This window comes from Zootermopsis nevadensis, unplaced genomic scaffold, assembly GCF_977971745.1.
Source record: "Zootermopsis nevadensis isolate Lab colony 2312 unplaced genomic scaffold, Znev_1.0 Znev_ptg000007l, whole genome shotgun sequence".
Taxonomy (NCBI): Eukaryota; Metazoa; Arthropoda; class Insecta; order Blattodea; family Termopsidae; genus Zootermopsis; species Zootermopsis nevadensis.
The window spans coordinates 6,022,325-6,040,228 of NW_028259139.1; the positions used below are offsets into that span (position 1 = coordinate 6,022,325).

The window sequence follows — 17,904 nt, forward strand, 5'->3', positions numbered from 1 at the left end:
GACACGTGACAAGGAATAGACATTCCTTCTCGTCAGAGAGGATGTCACATGACTCATACTGTATCTATCAGACTCGTGACTTGAAATCTGGTCCGAGTAAGGGGCTCGACACCAAAACAGACTGACAGTCAGGTGCAAAGTGGCTTGGCAAGAATGTTACACAGTCCAATTCTCAGACGAATGTAAGGAACATGAACTGTCCATGGGTTTTCGAACTTCGAATGTCGGTCATTTGCGATTCCCTGAAGTAAATGCTAGGATAGTGAGGATTATATTAAACCGAATCCTAAAAAATGGGATCAAAGAATGTGGAATGTTATGAGGTATCTAGGATAGAGACCATTGACGCTGACCTTCGGGTTTCATAAAAACATGGGGAGTTCATGTCCAATTAAGCGACTGCACTGTCAGCTTCTCAGATAGTGCACTGCTCCATGATGGTGTGGCGGGCAATTTAGCTGGCGATATACGCTAGATCCGACAAACATGTCGTCCTGATGAAGGAGGCAAAATATACCTCTGAAACGCTGGTAAATTTCTTCCAGACTACACGGCAGAACATCCAAGACGGTAGCCAGCCTTCTTCCGACACACTTGTCTAATCCCTGTCGTAAAACTAACTGTAATAGGATAGGTATGATCAGTCGATTGAAAAAGTCTGGGCAAGTTAAGTATATAATTATGGCTTAATGGTGTGCCTGTAACTTGGACATTCGGAGAAGTTAAATTAAGTTACAGTTGCATGTACACACGCGTTGAACCCGGTAACAAACTTCGTGAAGTGTCCTCACACGATCTCTCCACTGAACCCAATCTTAAGCCGATTCAATCTAAAACACATTTTAATATTATACCATGTATGTCAGCCTCCCAAGTGGGTTCGTTCCTTCGAGTTTTCTGACTAAAATTATGTGTGCATTTCTCATTTCTTCCATGCTCTGCCCGTCTTGTCCTCTATTTTATCACCGTATCAGACTTGCTTTCTTCCTCGTAGGTCCACATATTCTCAGCACCCTGTCCACAGTCGTACGTAGCGCTGCACTTTTGGGACACCTTATATATTCAGTAGAATTGTTTAGGAAGGTAAGAGTTTGAAGTTCTTATCAAACTTCTGCAAGTTCCGGTAAAGATGTGCCTAATTAAAGTGGCCGTTTACCTGAGGTTTGATTCCGTGGACACTTGTGGTTTTGTTTTTAAGAGTCGCACTTTCTTCCCTTAATGAGTTTCACTCTCATAGGCTGTATTTTCAGGTAGAAGTCGTGGCGGATCGATCAGGACTGAACCAGAGCGCGGGGATGAAGTTCCGTCCGAGGGCATAAATCACCTCTGCAGGGAGATGGAAACACGGATGGAAGACCAAGATGATTACGATATCGTTTCAGCCCAGAAGTCGCAGGTGAGCAGAAAGTCAATCCTGATTGGTGAACATGCCTCAAGAATCTCGGAAGGTGTATTCCTCACCGGAATACACATAATATTCTCACGCGTTCCTTGCAGCGTGCATTTGGGGGTATTAAATCCGAATTTTTAGATAGTGTCCACTTTGGCCACCAGATCACAGCGTCCTCAGTGTCCACCTCACGACTTTTCCAATTCATAATTCTGTTGTAAGCTCTCGTCAGATATTTAAAATACGATTTTGAGGTCGTGCAGAATAGCACAACGTCCTCATAAAATTCTATCCAAATCCGTCTAGTGGTTGTGAGAATTTTTTATAAAAATTCGCGGCACGCCAGGTGCGGAATACTAGTTAATGTTGATAACTCACGGAATGGCACGATAAAAGTTCACTTCAGTTTTAACTGGACGGAAGAACTATGTGGTACGGCCGAAGAGATGCCATAACAGATGTGAATGCATTATCCATGAAGTGAAGAAGTTGGGTCTGGCGACGAGGATGAATGGGAGAGAAGTTGGATGTAATGAAAGGACTGGAGAACAAGCAGAATTAGGGTTGATAACGAATATGATTATAAAGTTACCAGTTTCTTTATATGTTTCAGTATGGAGTGATTTGGTATTCTCGTAGTAAATGTTGTATGTAATGTGTACGAATCGAGATATGACCCCTGATACTTGGAGGAACTTGAAATGTCTCGTGAAAGACCATTAGTTTGTTCGTATCAGTTTCTTGTTTTAAACCCACCTGCACTCGTAATCAATTTTATGTCGTGCTATCAGACAGAAACATCAGAAATAACAGACCGTATCATAAAGAGAATACAATATTTATTAACTTGTTTCTCGTGTCATTATTTTTTGTGCTCCGACAGCTCTTCAATTTCCGGATGGGTTTACAAATGCCGTTCTGTCGATATTCATGCGTGTCGGTAACGTCCGCGTGGTATATCGAATTTTCAGCACACGACACCGGCCGAATGATAATTGATAATTGCCCGTTTGCTGTGTGCTGTTTCGCTGTCATCAGGAACAGAGACGGGTCACGCATTTGACGCATTCCCCGACGAAAAAGAAAACATCTTTAAAGTCGCGGTATATCTACGGTTGCATCTTCATTCGTCTCGAATCTGACGGCAAAGAATCTTATTTACGAAAACACACTTGGTACTATTTCGTAAAGCATATAAATTACTTATACAAGTATCGATTAGTTAAGTTAGCCCTTAAAAGGGCTGTTTTCAAGATCTGTCGTCTTTAATAACACGTCCAGAATCCTTGTGCGTCATTCGTCTTGGCACGCATATCAATTACAGATCGAACGTAACGTTGAGACGAAGCAACTTCGTATTAACTTCATCGTGCGTTTCATTTGTTACTTGCGATGTATCTCAGTAAGGTTTGTATTTTCGTAACGGGGATAAGGCGAGGGTTACTTATTTGCTTCAAGGTCGCCCTGTGCACCCTTCTTTACAATTACAATTCTTCCCGGGGGGGGGGGGGGTGTTCACAGATCGGGAATTGCTTGTTCCACCAGATCAAACAGAATATGTGTCTTCCTCTCCCCCCTTTTCACCTGTACACGTGACCCTTATATCAGAATATCAGTGAACAGCAAATCATGGGGAGACGAACAAATAACCCCCTTTGCCTCTCGCACTTGCAGCACAGATAACGCAGTGATAACGTGAGCAGAAATGCTTACGAACAGAATTGCGTGTGCTTTGCCCATTAAACATTCACAGCCTTTTGTAGGGCATCCTTTCATTTCGTGCAAGTTACACGTTCTCGTACGAATATCTCAATAAACATGTCTCGCATCCATTTCTAGTTACTCTTCGTATAATTTCCACATGAAAATTCTGAAACAATTGGTTCAATTTTAAATGAACACAACAACGTACAAATTTTATCTCGAACATTCGTACGGCCTTGTCATCAATGCTAGTGACATGAACGTTAATTGTTGTAGTTTTCTTCAAATTAGACAACCATTGTTGCTTTTGCTTCCGATACATCTGGCATGAACGGCAGAAAACGTGGGGAAAACATTCAAGAAAATTGGGAATGAATGGAGTTATGACGCTAGCTGTTCGCTTACATCACTTCCGGTTTCGGAGTCAGAAAACTCCAAGCTCTTGACTTTTATTGAACAGAGTGTACCAATTTTTATCGGTTGCATTGTACATTTCAACAAGAAATAATTAAAATTTTACTTCGTCGTACGACAGACTTACGAAACTTTTACTTTTTTTTACCGAAATGTGATAAAGTTGTGTTAAAATACTTTCTAGGTTCGGCTGTTATTGTTGGATTCTTTTCGTTCATGTTTTATTTATAAGGCCTCGACGGTTAACACTTCGTTAAAATATGATCTAAAACTTCCGCTCTTATTGTGGCACAAAAACAAATTCTTGCTTACAAAACAAACCCCCACTTAACTCTTATTTTCTAGCAAAATTTAATGCAGTCTTTAGCAACACGCGAGGCCACATCGAAGAAGAAGAAGAAGGTCACGTGAAGCGTGTGGTCTTACTTACTTGCTGTATGGAGCTGACAAGCGAAAAGTCGCTCAGTTTTGGTCGAAATTAGACAACAATAACGACCATTCTGTGTGAAGTCCTACATGCGTCTCTGCGACTTCTCATTGTAACTCGCAAATTCCTGTTACAGAGGAAATTGTTCTGAACATTAAAACACATTTTATCTGTAAGCTTTGTGTTCTTCGCTATAATTAAACAAGTGATTTGTATTATTTTGCCTCTCGTTCGAGAAACTTGATCCAATGACACGCTGTTGTGAACACGGTAATGAACATTTAGGTTCTGTAAGAGGCGGGGAATTTCCTAGTTAACTGAGCGACTGTTAGCTTCTCAAGAAGGTCGCCACTCCATGGAATTGCTGTTAGAAAAAGGTCTTGATGTGTATTTATCCAGTTTTGGTCTTTTATGTAGCCTACTGGAATAGAATCACTCGTAATATTTTTCTATTTATTAGATCAACCTTTCGTTTTGTGTTTTAAATTAGAATGTGTGTGAAATCACCATGCAAAATTTATGGTAACACGCAATGTAGCGTGTTTTTAACTTTGCATGACCTATCGTGGCCTAATTCATGAAGAAAAAAGATAATAGACTAGTTCAGATGAGAAGCTTCAGATAAGTTGTAAATGGACGCAAAGGACTTGAATCTAAAGACACAGCTTTATTGTATCTTGTGTTACAATCTGGGATGAATGGATGTTGGAACTCTCACGCTTTGCAGCGACGTCTATTGTGTTTTGTCTTTGTGTATCTAGAACGTTCAAGCACTAGGTCACCTTTTTAGGTGTCCGAAGAAGACCTAAGAGAGAACCTTCACTCGGAGAAAACTTGAAACAGGCTTTTTCTTAACTGTGTAAGATTTGAGGTTTTCGGGGCGGTTAAGATGCCGATTGTGATGTTCTGGGTTGTGACAGCACGTAGTCTTATGGGTAAATTCCGGAGGAACATGTAGCCTCCGTCAACCCTGAAGACAGAGGTGACACGTTCCTTCATTTTGTGCAGACGCGAACGTGACAAATTCACTGTTATTCTTAGCTCTCTTGTTCGTGGCATTTCTGAACTTGCCATCCTCCGTATTATACATTTTTTATGAACGATGGTCATTCGAAGTGTTTTAAGATAGTGGGGAAGTAACAGGCATTGGGGAGACGAGAAATGCAGACATAATTTTTGTCGGGAATTCTGAAGACAAGAGACTACTTTGAAAAACCAGGCTTGAATGGGAAGATTAAGACCTTTTTTTACCTAATACCAGCAGAAATGTCTGACTTCACATAAAACTCTGACCCAGTTTAACTAAAATCTTCTAAATTATCATTTAAATGACTGTTGTAATAATCGTAACCAAAAAAGTGTATAATAATCAGTCTCAGATTATAATAAACTATTATACAGTCGGCCAAATCATTTTTGCCGCCCTGTGCAAAGGTCCCGTCCACCACACATGTGCACACTTTAGCTGTTATATCTGCATCAACTGATGGATGTAGTTACATAATTTTCGAGTAAACGAATCTAGATTACAAAATTTTCCAAATAATATTATTGCATAAGTCATACACTTCACTGAACACGAGAAAGAGCGAATTTGGAGTTATGAGTGACTTTTTTATGAGTACAAGTTGCCAGTACCTCCTTCGCTCCCTCTGGAATACGTCCAGAGACCTATTTTCTGGCGTAAATGTGTTGCAAGATACAGTATTCTAATTTCCCATTAAAGTTCCTGCCAACTTTTGTAAGATGTCTTCCGTCTTTCAGTTTGAATCGTTTCAACAAATTCATTGTCGCTGAAGTTCGTACCAGAATTGTGTTTCGCCGGCGCATAGAGCTTTGATTTCGTTCTGAGTGTTTAGTCGTCTATAAATAGCAATGCCGCAGTGGAACAAGACAGCAACGGAGGTCTAACTTTAATGTTTGGAGTACGGGGGGGGGGGGGGGGGGGGATAAACAGCACGCGGGCGAGAAATACGAAAGATAGACCAGTGGGTGGCTTCGTGGTTTTAACATGAAACTGTTTTTAAAATGGGTGACGTACCACTCACCCCCCAACTAGTGTCGAGGTCAAGAATGAATAGGAGCTGCACCTCCTCTCCCTCAAGCGACCTACATGGCGTGTAGCGGGACTGCTTTGCCCATCTGTCCACGCGTCTCTCTCCTTCATCATTAACGTCGTTCACACACCGAGCCCTTGCGTTTCGTGACCTCACCTGACCTGGCGGAAATGGACGTCAGCGGAGATCTTGATAGTTAGCTGATTATAGTTTTTTTAATATGAAAATATAATCGCGAGATAAATTTAAATTTTCATTTCAACTACAGCTTTCCACCAGTGTAGTCCACTCTACTTAAATAGGTCCGTCCCTCTCGTGGTGAAGTCCTCAACAGAAAATGTGGTTACAGTTTGGCAATATTATCGATTAATTTCGAACACTTAAAGAGAATCACCTGAAGATGACCAGTTAAGGTCGAAACATGTAGTGGATTCTTAATAACGATTGAAATTACAATAAAATTATAGAAAAGACGGACAAAGATAATTAGTACAGTACTTTTATTTTCCGTCGTTACACAAGCTTATTGTTAAAATCATATAAAATTTCACATAAAATTGTTACATTTTAAAATTGACGACATGTTTCGATATACAATTCTATCATCGTCAGGTCTATCAAAATTAAAATTAAAATCTGGTGTATCTGTTGCTCTGCTTATATTGCTTTTGTTTTTATCCGTTTTTATTACATCTCCAGGCTTCTTTCATTTAATTTTGGAGACGCGCCTGGGTGCCTATATCGGGTTGTGTGTGAGGTGCGTGTCCGTTGTTATTGAATGGCAGACAGCAACTCAACAATAACAACGGACACGCACCTCACACACAACCCGATATAGGCACCCAGGCGCGTCTCCAAAATTAAATGAAAGAAGCCTGGAGATGTAATAAAAACGGATAAAAACAAAAGCAATATAAGCAGAGCAACAGATACACCAGATTTTAATTTTAATTTTGATAGACCTGACGATGATAGAATTGTATATCGAAACATGTCGTCAATTTTAAAATGTAACAATTTTATGTGAAATTTTATATGATTTTAACAATAAGCTTGTGTAACGACGGAAAATAAAAGTACTGTATTGAGGAACACAAGCATGATGCAATTAAGATATAAAAAAGATAATTAGGTTGTTGGAAGACTTTGTTAATTTTTGGAACTTTGTTTGCAGTTCAGTTAAAAGTTGAAATTTAAATTTTCTTATTTTCAGTTATAATTTAATTCGCCATGCTGAGGAAAAAAGTGATATGTGATGATACAAATTTAAGAGTCGGAGGATTTTGTACGTAATTTATTTCCAGTTCAAAATTGTTTACGCCAGCGTTTATCAACCTATGGTACGCGAGCCACTGTTGAGTGGTACGCGAACTAAGTAAGAAAATCAAAAGTTAATATTAACATAAATAAGTTTTCCCTGAACGCATTTGGTTAGTGGTACATTTAATGTGTTGAATTAGAATGGGTGGTACGCCAGCGAAAAATGTTGAGAACATCTGTCTTACGCAACACGAACTTTGCTTATTTTAATTCCTATAGTGATTATTATGTCTTTTTGATAGCCCTCACAATCGCCCACACGCAGGACGCTTCGTTATTTTCCCTTTAAAACTTCAATATTTGAATCTTGTAATGTTGCCAGAGAGGCTTTTCCTGCAATTGTTGACACTAAAATAAAACATAGCTGTACATAAGAAGTGGGCTTTCTTTTCGCTGCGTTCGCCAGATGTGCAAGACACATTGTCTGCTTCTTCTCATGCGCTACATTGTTGTAGAGCTGCTGACCCAGATCTCAGCACACATCCAGTGTCATGAAATGCTTCTTTCTACAAACAACGATCTCGATTGTCGATTTCTGTATTGTTTCACGCCACGGACCTGTGAAATAACTTTTTGCCTGCCTTTAAGGAAGGGCAGTGGACTAGGAGTAGCTGTTGTTGAAATGTAGCGTGTTGAGCGGTTGTGTCCTCAGCCGCTGAGGTCTGCCAGTGGTCACGACAAGGAAGGACAGCGCGCACACACAAGTGATTGCCTCGAATGTTAACGATGTTCTGGGCTCTGGTGTTCGTAACAGCGTGTGTTACATGTGGCTGGCTGTTTGCAATTGCTGGGCTGTTCATGGCGCTGCTGCTGTTGATATTAGCTACGGTAAATGCGCTTCTGTTGCGTTGATAAATTATGTTTGTTCTACCTGGACGATGGTATTAGTAGCAGGCAGTGTTGTTTATTTTATTTGTAGTTTGTTTAACGGCGTTTTGAGTAACTCAGGACGTATGGGTTCAAATGAAGGGATAATAGTGAATAAGGAATTTGGGATCGATGTGGCCTAATTTAAGGTACCATCCCGGCATTTACGTGGAGGAACTGAGGAAAAACCTCGGGATAGCCTGTCTCCGCGCCGAGATTTGAATCAGCCCACGACTTTTGGTGCTTGGATTTTAGGAATTTCCGAACTTCGACCTTGACCGTTCTGGTAGTTCTTGAATTGTCGCATGAACAGACGTTCAGACCAGATGTTGAATTTTTGCAGCGGGATGCCGAGTTGATTTGGACGCTGATGTTCGTAGCCCTGAGCGTCGTTTGCAGTTGGCTGTTGGGCACCGCCGGGTTGTCCTTGGCTTGGCTGCTATTCCTGTTGGCTCTGGTCGTTGCTGTCTGGAAATCCAGTCTTGTAAAACTGGTAGAGGCTGCCGTAAAGTACGAGACACTTCGGGTTAGGCGGAAGCGTGTCCATAATCAGGACGAGACAGCTGAATGGTTCAACTTCCTCTTCAACCGATGGTAAGTAATTGAACGTGGTATCTCCGTTTACCTCTGTCTTATTTTACTTGTCCCACACCCAAAGCTCCATTTATGCTGGGAAGTGACAAGCTGGTAAAAATGGATTCTTAATTTTACGGTGTTGTTCCAACAGCTTAGATTATATGCCGTCCAGTGGGGCGAGAAAATTAAAATTGGTGAGGCGTTTGTGGCCTGTTTCAAGGTACTATCCCAGCAGCCTGCTGTAGAGGCTGAAGAAAGCCATCGGTCAGTGTAGGACTAGCCGGTAATCCGGATGGAATTTGAAATCTGTACATTAGATTGTTACCCCCAAAGCATACCCCTTCTGTAACAGGATTGTAAAATTGTACCTTCAAATGGAAACGAAGTACAACGGTAAAAACTGTTGAAGGTAGGAACAAAAGAACAACGTACCTGGTAGCGGGTGTTATTTGTCTGCAAAGTAATGCTACGTATTTTGATGACCTAGTAACTACATCAGCTTCTAATTTAATAGTAAATTCCTTTGATACTTGACTGTAATTTATTCATTTCTGACGGTGGCAGCTCTGGGAGCAAGTTTGGATAGCTGGTAAACGCGAGTCAGTGGTCTGTTCAGGATGCGTATGAAGCAGACGTCAACAAACACTGACCATGGAGTGGGGATATCGTGTTTGTGTTCTTTTGGGCACGGACCTTCGAGAGCTGTTCGCGGTTTCTCGCAGCAGTAGATCAATAATGAGGTTGGGCGTTAGACGTGTTGTACTTGTAATTGAATTTTATATGTAATGGAAGTTTTGTCGGCCGTCGTCTGACGGCGAACTACGCATGTCTCACGTCTGCCTTTGTTCTTATATTTACTTTCGCTCCATACACATCCTGGATACATTTACCTGTCGGTTCTTCAAACTCTGAAAGAGAAACTTAAAGTAGGCTACGATCGGTTTATCTACGCCCTTTCCCGTCAATAATTCGTGATCCGTTTGTCGTCCAATGCTACGTAATCTGTGTCTATGGTAAAGGGTAGTTGAAGTTGTGAGGTACAGTCATGTCGAGGTTGTATGAACGCCGTCACCAGACCAGTTGATTCCGCATGGAATACTAGCATTTGACATTTCTCTCAAATAAATGCGCATCGTTTCCGTTTTCAACCACTGGCGAGCCTGATCCACGTTTTATTCATGGCGTGTCATCTCCTTAATGGTTCTAGCTGGCGCCACTCCGTGCCATGTGTAGCGAATCATGTTTGTTGGTACCAGCAAAGCCGTGAAAGGTAATCAATAGTCTTTATGTTAAATCTGTGAGCAATCGCACATACGTTTTCTTTTTTCTCCAAACGGATTCAGCACAGCAGAACCATGTCGTCCGTGGGTTTGCGCATCTCGGAACAGGCCACAGTTCACCACCGCCAAAGCTCGGAGTAAAGAACTCTAATTGGCTGATGACTTAGTTTATCATTTGTTTGAGGTTAACCATTTCATGGAAGAAAGTTCACCTCGCGTCTTCATTAAGTATATTCTCCCCTCGCCCCGGTCCCCCAAGCATTTGGTGATCACCCTGACAACTTTCGGCCATAAACGCTGTTGGGTCCTATGCAGTTTGGTTTGACCTTCACAGATTACGTATTTATTTGCTTTCTCGTTTATCGCAGGAGGGTGATAAATTGTGAAGAATGGGGCATTGTCCGTTTTCATTTGCACATCGCAGGATGCCCATTTGGACACAATCTCATGGGATATGGGTGCTGTAAAGAATAGTTCTTGTAACTGTTAAATGGTTGGGCGCTGTGGCAAACCGTTTTTTCCCCTCTGGGCAGATAGATGACAGAAATCATTAATTTTTCGTGATTCGGTTAGTTGTTCAGCTCACCTGTACAGATAGAGAATTAATTTTGAAATAGTTAACCATTTAGACATTTTGTAGTGGTCACTGGATGGGGATTCTATCCATTGCGAGGTCTCTTCTTACGTAGTTAAGAGAACGGATGAAAATACGGCATCCCAGTCCGCGATTTATCACAATCGGCCCCTTCGGTGGGATAATAGCGTAGGTCGTGACAAATTGTCAGTCATGTGTAGGAAGCAATGGTTCTGTGATCACTAATGTAAACCACGAGGTCGAGAATTCAATAACATCACCATGGCAACCGCTATAATAGTTTATGCATAGCACATGTAGCCATAAACACCCCATAAAGCTGAAAATCTATTAACAGTATTATAAGTGGGGGGGGGGGGGACACTGTCCCTTCAAATATACGTAGAGCTACAGACGAGGTTTTCAATTTGTCACATTAATCATAAATGACAGCCTACTTACTAATGGAATGCCAAGTGGGTCAGAAAATAATGTGATTAATAATAGGCCTGCAGATTATAAAACAATATGAAATTTAGTAGACCAGGGGTCGGAAATCTGTAGACGCATGTGGCCCTCGCGACCTTTGTGTGCGGCACGTCACGTGATTTGGAAATTAGGGCAAAACATTTGTACAAGTGAGGAAATCGCTCCGATTCGTGACTAATCCTGAAAATTTGGTTCGTGTAAATCCATTCGGAGTGACTCCTTGGACTAGGATTGTAGCTTAAACGCGTGTTTTGAAGACATAACGAACTTATATTGTTTTTATTAGCGTATGTTAGTACGCTGAAATATTAATACATTTAAAATGAAAAGTGTGATACTGGGCGAACATGCCTATTTACCCACACGGGGTAGGTCTGACACAAACCGAGCGGGATTCGAATCCGCGGACCTCGCGTCGGAAAGGTGCAACGTCGCACTTGCATAAGATCTCTGTCATCGCCGTTAAATATTTCTCAAAAGGAAAGAGGTCACCTTGAGCAGGCTATCTCATCTCCACCGACAGACGCAAGGCCAGCAACAGGCTGATTATTAATTAAATCATGCCCCGTCGCTTGGCGTGTCCTCTCGCGAGACGGGCGGAATGTAACCTTGACAGTTCGGCGTGCAGACAGTGAGATCTCGTAACGAAATGCCCAGTGACTGGATATTTCCGTTTCGGGTGTTCCGTTTAACGCAGGTGGGGGCCTTATATCAGTGCGAGATCGGACACAGTGTCTAAGATATGGGCTGTGCGGGACGATCCAGGTTCTGTTGCAAGGATTTTTTCTCTCTTGGCTGCAATGACGATTCTGGCGCGCACCGAGTACCAAGGACTCCTTCCGCGGGAGTAAAGCACACCAGCCAGTTGCATTTGGTGTGGACCTTAAAAATGCGCGGTTCCTGCATTCACTTTCATGGTGCACTGCATAACCACAAGAACAGCGTTATTTTTTACGAACCTCTCCAAAAAAAATTGTGTTGCCACCACAATCCATCGGCGTAGTCGTAAGTTACATTAAACTTCCTTTGTACTTCACTGCAGGTCCTTATACTTCTGTATTCTGAGCAGACAAGGACAGGCAAGTGACATGCGTAGTTCACAATCGCACGATGGCCCATGAAAGTTTATTACACGCAAATTGCTGTGTGAATGGGGCAAGAACATGGCGTGAACCGCGCTGAAATGCAGGTCCACTTTCCCGGTTGTCGTCAAATATGTCGCTGCTTTGTTAGTGTTTATCTGCTCCATACAAATCCTGAATAGACCATAAATGCATTAAATGTGTCTTCTGGATTGTAACGCCGTTTTGTCTGGTAGAAGTGTAACGACGTTGCAGAGGTACTTGCTGTCTCCATTGTGAGGACGCTGCAAGTGCCTCTCAGCTTCATAATCATCGCCATGAGAACCTCAAATCCTACTCTAAATGCTTTATTCTTTCCGTAAAAACTACTGGCACTGATCTGGATTTTAAAAATTGTATTTTGCGTCTTCCATGTATTTGTTGGCTCTGTGCCGTGTGTTTATGCAGTCACATTGTGCCCGTGTAACTTCAAAATCATTACTTCGTGGCCCTTCCCACTGATTTCTGATTTGTCTTATCAAAGTTGAGCAAGGCGTGGCCCAAATTCCTTAAGCGTCTTTTCTTAAGTAAGTTTTGAAACTTTCAGGGTAAATAATGCAACTGAAATCCTCTCGAGCGACTGCGGCAATAGAGACAGCAGGTCCCTAGAACGGTGGTTTTGAGCTGAATTTTGACACAGATGATCGCGCGAGAGGATTTTAATGCGTTTGTCCGTTCCTTTAACACCGATCGCTTTCCCTGGAGCCCAGTTACTGTGATGTCCAGAGGGAGAAAAACACAAATTTATTGCCGTTATTGTTTTCCAGGTGGGTTTTCAGCTCTCCGAGTCTGTTTATAATTTTGAAGGAACATTTAGAGCCCATCCTGAATGAAGCCAAACCTTCGTTTGTGGGTGAGTAAAATTCTTGCTATAACATTAGATTTAGAAGGCTGTGACGTATGTACACAGACGCTTTAAGGTATGGGCAACTTCTTGACAAGATAAGCGACTGTTAGCTTCTTAATAAGGACTATGCTACATAGGTATTAGTTCCTTTCTATTTATTTACGAGTTTGTTTTCAGTTCGCATGAAACTCTTCTTTTCCGCTTATGATTTTGGAACAGTCGTCTCAACAAAAAATGGTAACGTGGAAACGCTACTAAAATAAAAATAGGATATAAGGAATCGATTTGCGGTCGGCGATGCACGGTTCATTTAGAAGGCAGTGACCGGTCAAAACATGATGGATTAAGTGATACAGAAAACTCGAAGAAAAAAGTGGGTTGTAAAACCGTGTGGGTTTGTGGGCAGACATCAGCGTTTCGGAGAAGCTGTGTTACAACCCAGAACAAAATTGTCTTCCCCGCCTTGAGAACCTTAGGTCTTTGTGGGACACTTTGCAAGATGTCCAGAGTCATTGCAGTGTTTGGTGTACCACATAAGAAATAACGCGCGCTGTATACTGCTGTTGAAGGCATTTGGCCTACCCTTGTACATTTACGGGGGTTAATCATGAAACCGAGCTACCTTCTCAAGCTGAAGGTCTACGTGGATTTATGACTGTCGGAAAGATATTTCTTAGGGACTACTTTTGCGAATGTGGCCTATAAATCTTCCATAACCCTTTCAGTTTTTTCATTCTGACGTGTTATACATATCTGACATCAGACATGGGAGTGTCTACAGAGACTCTATATTGATGTTGGGATTTTTCTTGCAGAAAGCGATAACGCAGCTAACGAGAAACCAACCACGAAATTACGTCACAACAGCAGAGGGATTTGTAGTTCTTGGTCTGTTTCTGTTATCCCATTGTGTTTAATTTCGTAAACTTGTAAGTTCTTTAAAGGAATTCGTGCGAAGAAATATCAACTGCAACAGATAATAAGTAATAAGAGTCCGATTCAGCTGTGTACTTCGATATTTGGGAGTGACTGTCACGATTGAGAGTTTTCTACAGTTGCGCGTTAGTATTTGTAATACGTTGCTATGAAATAACTGGATGCCCTCGAATCGATAAGAATGTTGCTAAGAGCAAGGGCAAACCGTGGGAATGAATGTTGGTTCCTTCCGCTTTTAAGTCCAAGATTGTCGAAAGCTCAGTTTCACAAGTTATGTGAGGACCTGCGAATGTATCCAAAGAAATTATTTAGACACCTCCTTTTTTCGTCAAGTTGGCTCGAGTTCGGCAGTAGAGATTCACAGACTTCTACACACAGTTTCTCGTTAGTTTCTGTCACTGTAAAACGATATGGCCGAACTGTTCAGTGCCGGCCTTTCCTCCTACTCAGTTACACCAAGGTCGTGCAAACAATGGTCGCCGTGCGACTGTTTTGCCGCTCGTGCGTGCGCATAGGTAGGATTCCTCGTGTTGTGTTGCGGCAGAAAAACCGCTGCGGCCCAAACCGCTCGTGTGTGCAGGGTCTTAACAAATGACTGACGCTGTGGTTGGAGTGAAGTTGAAGGAAGGAGCACGTAAGAAACGGAATATGCAGAAAGGAAATAATTATAATAGTAAGAGGACAGAAGTAGAAAGAAGAAATAAGAGAACGGAAGGAACACAGAATTATGTTCCTTGATGTTGCGCCGTGTTGATAGTCATTTCGGAGGTCCTTGTTGCCTCCAACATCAGGGCGATGTGTGTGTGTGAGTGAGTGAGTGAGTTTGAACGTTTCATTCTGGAATTCTTTTTTCTTGGTCTCCTCCGTCACTCTCGTGAATCCACTTTTCGCTGTTAATTTCGTGATGGAATAGTGCGACCTCCATGGTAGTGTAGGAGCCAGGTGGTGCTTGGAACCATTCAGGTGTGAGCCTTTGCGTGCCCGTGATTGTAACGTGTTCATTAAGTTTCGTCATGCCACCAATATTAAGGAAATGCTGCGCGTGCACAAACCTTTCAGGAACTATGTATAGTATTGTAACTTAGAAATTTGCCTCCCAAATTCTACATATTAGTGCTTTAATCAGGTTTATATCGACATTGTGAAAGTAATGCTGCCTTATGACATGCCATGGATGTGTTTGTGGGCAGAGGAGGTTAGCTCCTACTCATTCTTTTAGCAGTAGATGGGTAAGTGGTCAGAACAATGACCTTGCTGCACTTAAACCCCTGAGGAAGGGACCCCTGGTACCCATTGGCCTCATCTGGTCTGGGCGTAGGGGATAGTAGAAAAATCATTTTGCTGTGTCAGGGGATCGATTCCCAGTCATCCAGTCTGTAGTCAAACTGTACTGACCCACTTCACTAGGAATTCTTGTACTGTATAAATGATGCTGAGAGATACGTATCTGCATTTATCTTGAACACAGAGAGCCTTGAATTGAGACAGTTCACCCTGGGTGAGCAGACACCATATGTGAAAGCTGTACGGGTGTTCGATGTGCATCAGGGCAAACGCATTCCACTATCAGCACGAAGTCTCCAGCAGCCTCCAGGTGGCCTAGCACAGAGTGTGCATCATCAGGTGGCACTAGAAGCAGACATTTGTCTTGACAGTGATGATTTCCGTATGGTTATAAGGACAAGACTTTTTGGCAAAGGGTAAGGCAGATAATAACTTCATTAGTGAAACAATCAGTGTCTAGGGGATCCTAGAAAAATATAATAAGTGATGGAAGTTAATTGTTATTTTGACATGGCAGAGGTGCTTCTTATCCGGAGGTTCACGACTGCATATCGTACCAGCCCCTCCTTTTAGTTGGATGTGTGCGCGCACACGTTCATTATTATACCCATGTTGCTGGTTCATAATTTTTTCCTGAAGTTTCATTTTTAACAAAACTTGGAGCCTTTCATTAAAATACCATCAAATTCCAAGTGTTCATGTCAAAAGAGGTTTGTATTTCTGGGAAAATTATGTTGTTCATGGCATGGAAAGTGTCGTTTATTAATAAATGTTTTAAGAATTTGTCTCCTAATTGTCTAAAATTGCTACAATGAAATTAAAATGTAAAAACGTGAGTATTTTTTATGCCAAACTTCTTTTTAAGTTATCACTTATCTATATAGGGTCATACGTAACATCCGTCTAGTATTAATGACGACTGAAACACACATTATTGTATTTTTTCCTTTTAGTGTTGGGATGGATCTGGATCTTGCCATGGAAAAGCTGAACGTCACAGGAAAGATTTATGCAACATTGACATTGAATATGGAAGCACCATTTCCACACATTACTCATCTAAACCTGACGTTTATAGAGAAGCCAGAAGTGTGGTTCAGTGTTCGTGTGCTGAAGGTAAATCAAAGTTTGTTTTGCTAAGACGTGGAAGTGACAGATATTTACAATTTGTGTAAAAAATTTAGATTAACTGTGAAGTGAATTTAAATATTCATCTGTTAACATGTCTGTGTTAGAAAACTTTAAGGAAAATAAGCACAGTGTGTTTATCACAGAATTTCCTTTTATTTATAATCTTGCATATTATTTTAGTACCTTAAATTATTTTATTGTAAAAATGAGTCGAGTAAGGTGATCGTGCTGAGAGACAGAAACAGAAATTCCCCGTTGTAAGTGCAGTTGGCACTCTTAGATCTAAACCTCTAATGTAGTGTGTGGTTATGTAGACCGTCATCTTTAGTTGATTTGTGATTTGATTACTTTAAAGTCTGTCCAAATGATGGAAGTTCCAGTTCTTAAAACATGGATACATTCTCTGGTAATGGACGCGTTAGTGACGGCATTAGTAGATCCTGGCAAGCTGGATGTGAACTTGACTTCTCATGACAGACCAACTCCAGGTCAAGAAATAGGAGATACAGTTGCACAGGGAGTCCTCACAGTCACTCTGTCGGCAATGCAACCAGGTAAGTGCCAGAGACCAAAAACTTGTTTCACATTAATCTTGCTGGCATTCTGATTTTCAGGTAGTCTCCTTTTCGTCAAGGTAGTTGTCTGTTCTGTCGTGATGTTCATCATCACGGTTTGAGAATTTTGCTGCATTCTTAGTACAGAATTATTTTCTAAATTTGTTGGATCATTTGAGGTTACGGTGGCAATGATGTTGTTTATCGGGTTCTTGTCGCATTTGGTATGAAGATGGCTGTCATTTGGATTATAGCGCCATGTGATCTGGTAGACATTTGCCAGTGTTTTAGAGGTCATTGCTGCCTTCATCATCACTTCTACCAGACTACATGGCGCAACAACTCAGAAGACGGCCATCTTCAGTTTTTCTCTCTGTTAATATCTGTGACATAACAGTTACAGTACATTGTATTATAGTAACTCTTATCATGAATCTTAGGTGTTCTTTATGCCCTAGGGTGAGCGAAAGTGTTAGAAATTGCAGAAGATTACTTGGATTTTTTCACACAGCATTAACTTCTGATATATGTTTGCAGATGAAACTGCTTTAATAATGTAAACTACCGTAAACTATGTTATTTTTGTAGGTCATATGCCAGAAGATGTCCGATGGCTAGTTCTGACTCTTGGTGAGCAACGCCAAAAAACTTCACAGCTTTCTCCACAATGGCAAGAAAGTCCTTCCTTTTTAATAAATTCTCTTCAAACAGATAGATTAGTCGTGAAACTCAAAAGTAAACGACTTGTCAGTTCCATAACATTGGCACAGTTTGAGCTTCCGTTGTCAAATTACAACTTGGATAGTGTACATATGTAAGTAAGATGGCCACTTTAATTTTTTTAATAAATGATGGTGGCTAAATTGATATAACTATCCAGTACTTACATTTTGTGCATTTCGTGTGATTCATAGTTAGATAATTGGTAATGCA

At 41.3% G+C, this 17,904-nt stretch overlaps 1 protein-coding gene across 8 annotated transcripts in view; it reads left to right on the forward strand.

Annotated features, from left to right (window-relative positions):
• LOC110828940 (uncharacterized) overlaps positions 1 to 17,904 on the forward strand; it is a 31,652-nt gene that overhangs the window by 3,857 nt on the left and 9,891 nt on the right. For 2 of the 8 annotated variants that reach the window (XM_022062176.2, XM_022062159.2), the window contains exons 2-8: positions 1,251 to 1,396; positions 8,523 to 8,773; positions 12,987 to 13,072; positions 15,471 to 15,702; positions 16,240 to 16,402; positions 16,773 to 16,971; positions 17,560 to 17,785. In XM_022062176.2, the coding sequence (XP_021917868.2) occupies positions 1,337 to 1,396; positions 8,523 to 8,773; positions 12,987 to 13,072; positions 15,471 to 15,702; positions 16,240 to 16,402; positions 16,773 to 16,971; positions 17,560 to 17,785 (1,217 nt within the window). In that variant the 5' untranslated portion in view covers positions 1,251 to 1,336. Of the gene's footprint in view, positions 1 to 994; positions 1,084 to 1,250; positions 1,397 to 7,993; positions 8,141 to 8,522; positions 8,774 to 12,986; positions 13,073 to 14,460; positions 14,676 to 15,470; positions 15,703 to 16,239; positions 16,403 to 16,772; positions 16,972 to 17,559; positions 17,786 to 17,904 lie in introns of those variants that run through there. The other 6 variants (XM_022062192.2, XM_087344102.1, XM_087344101.1 and 3 more) reach the window with 5 other exon arrangements.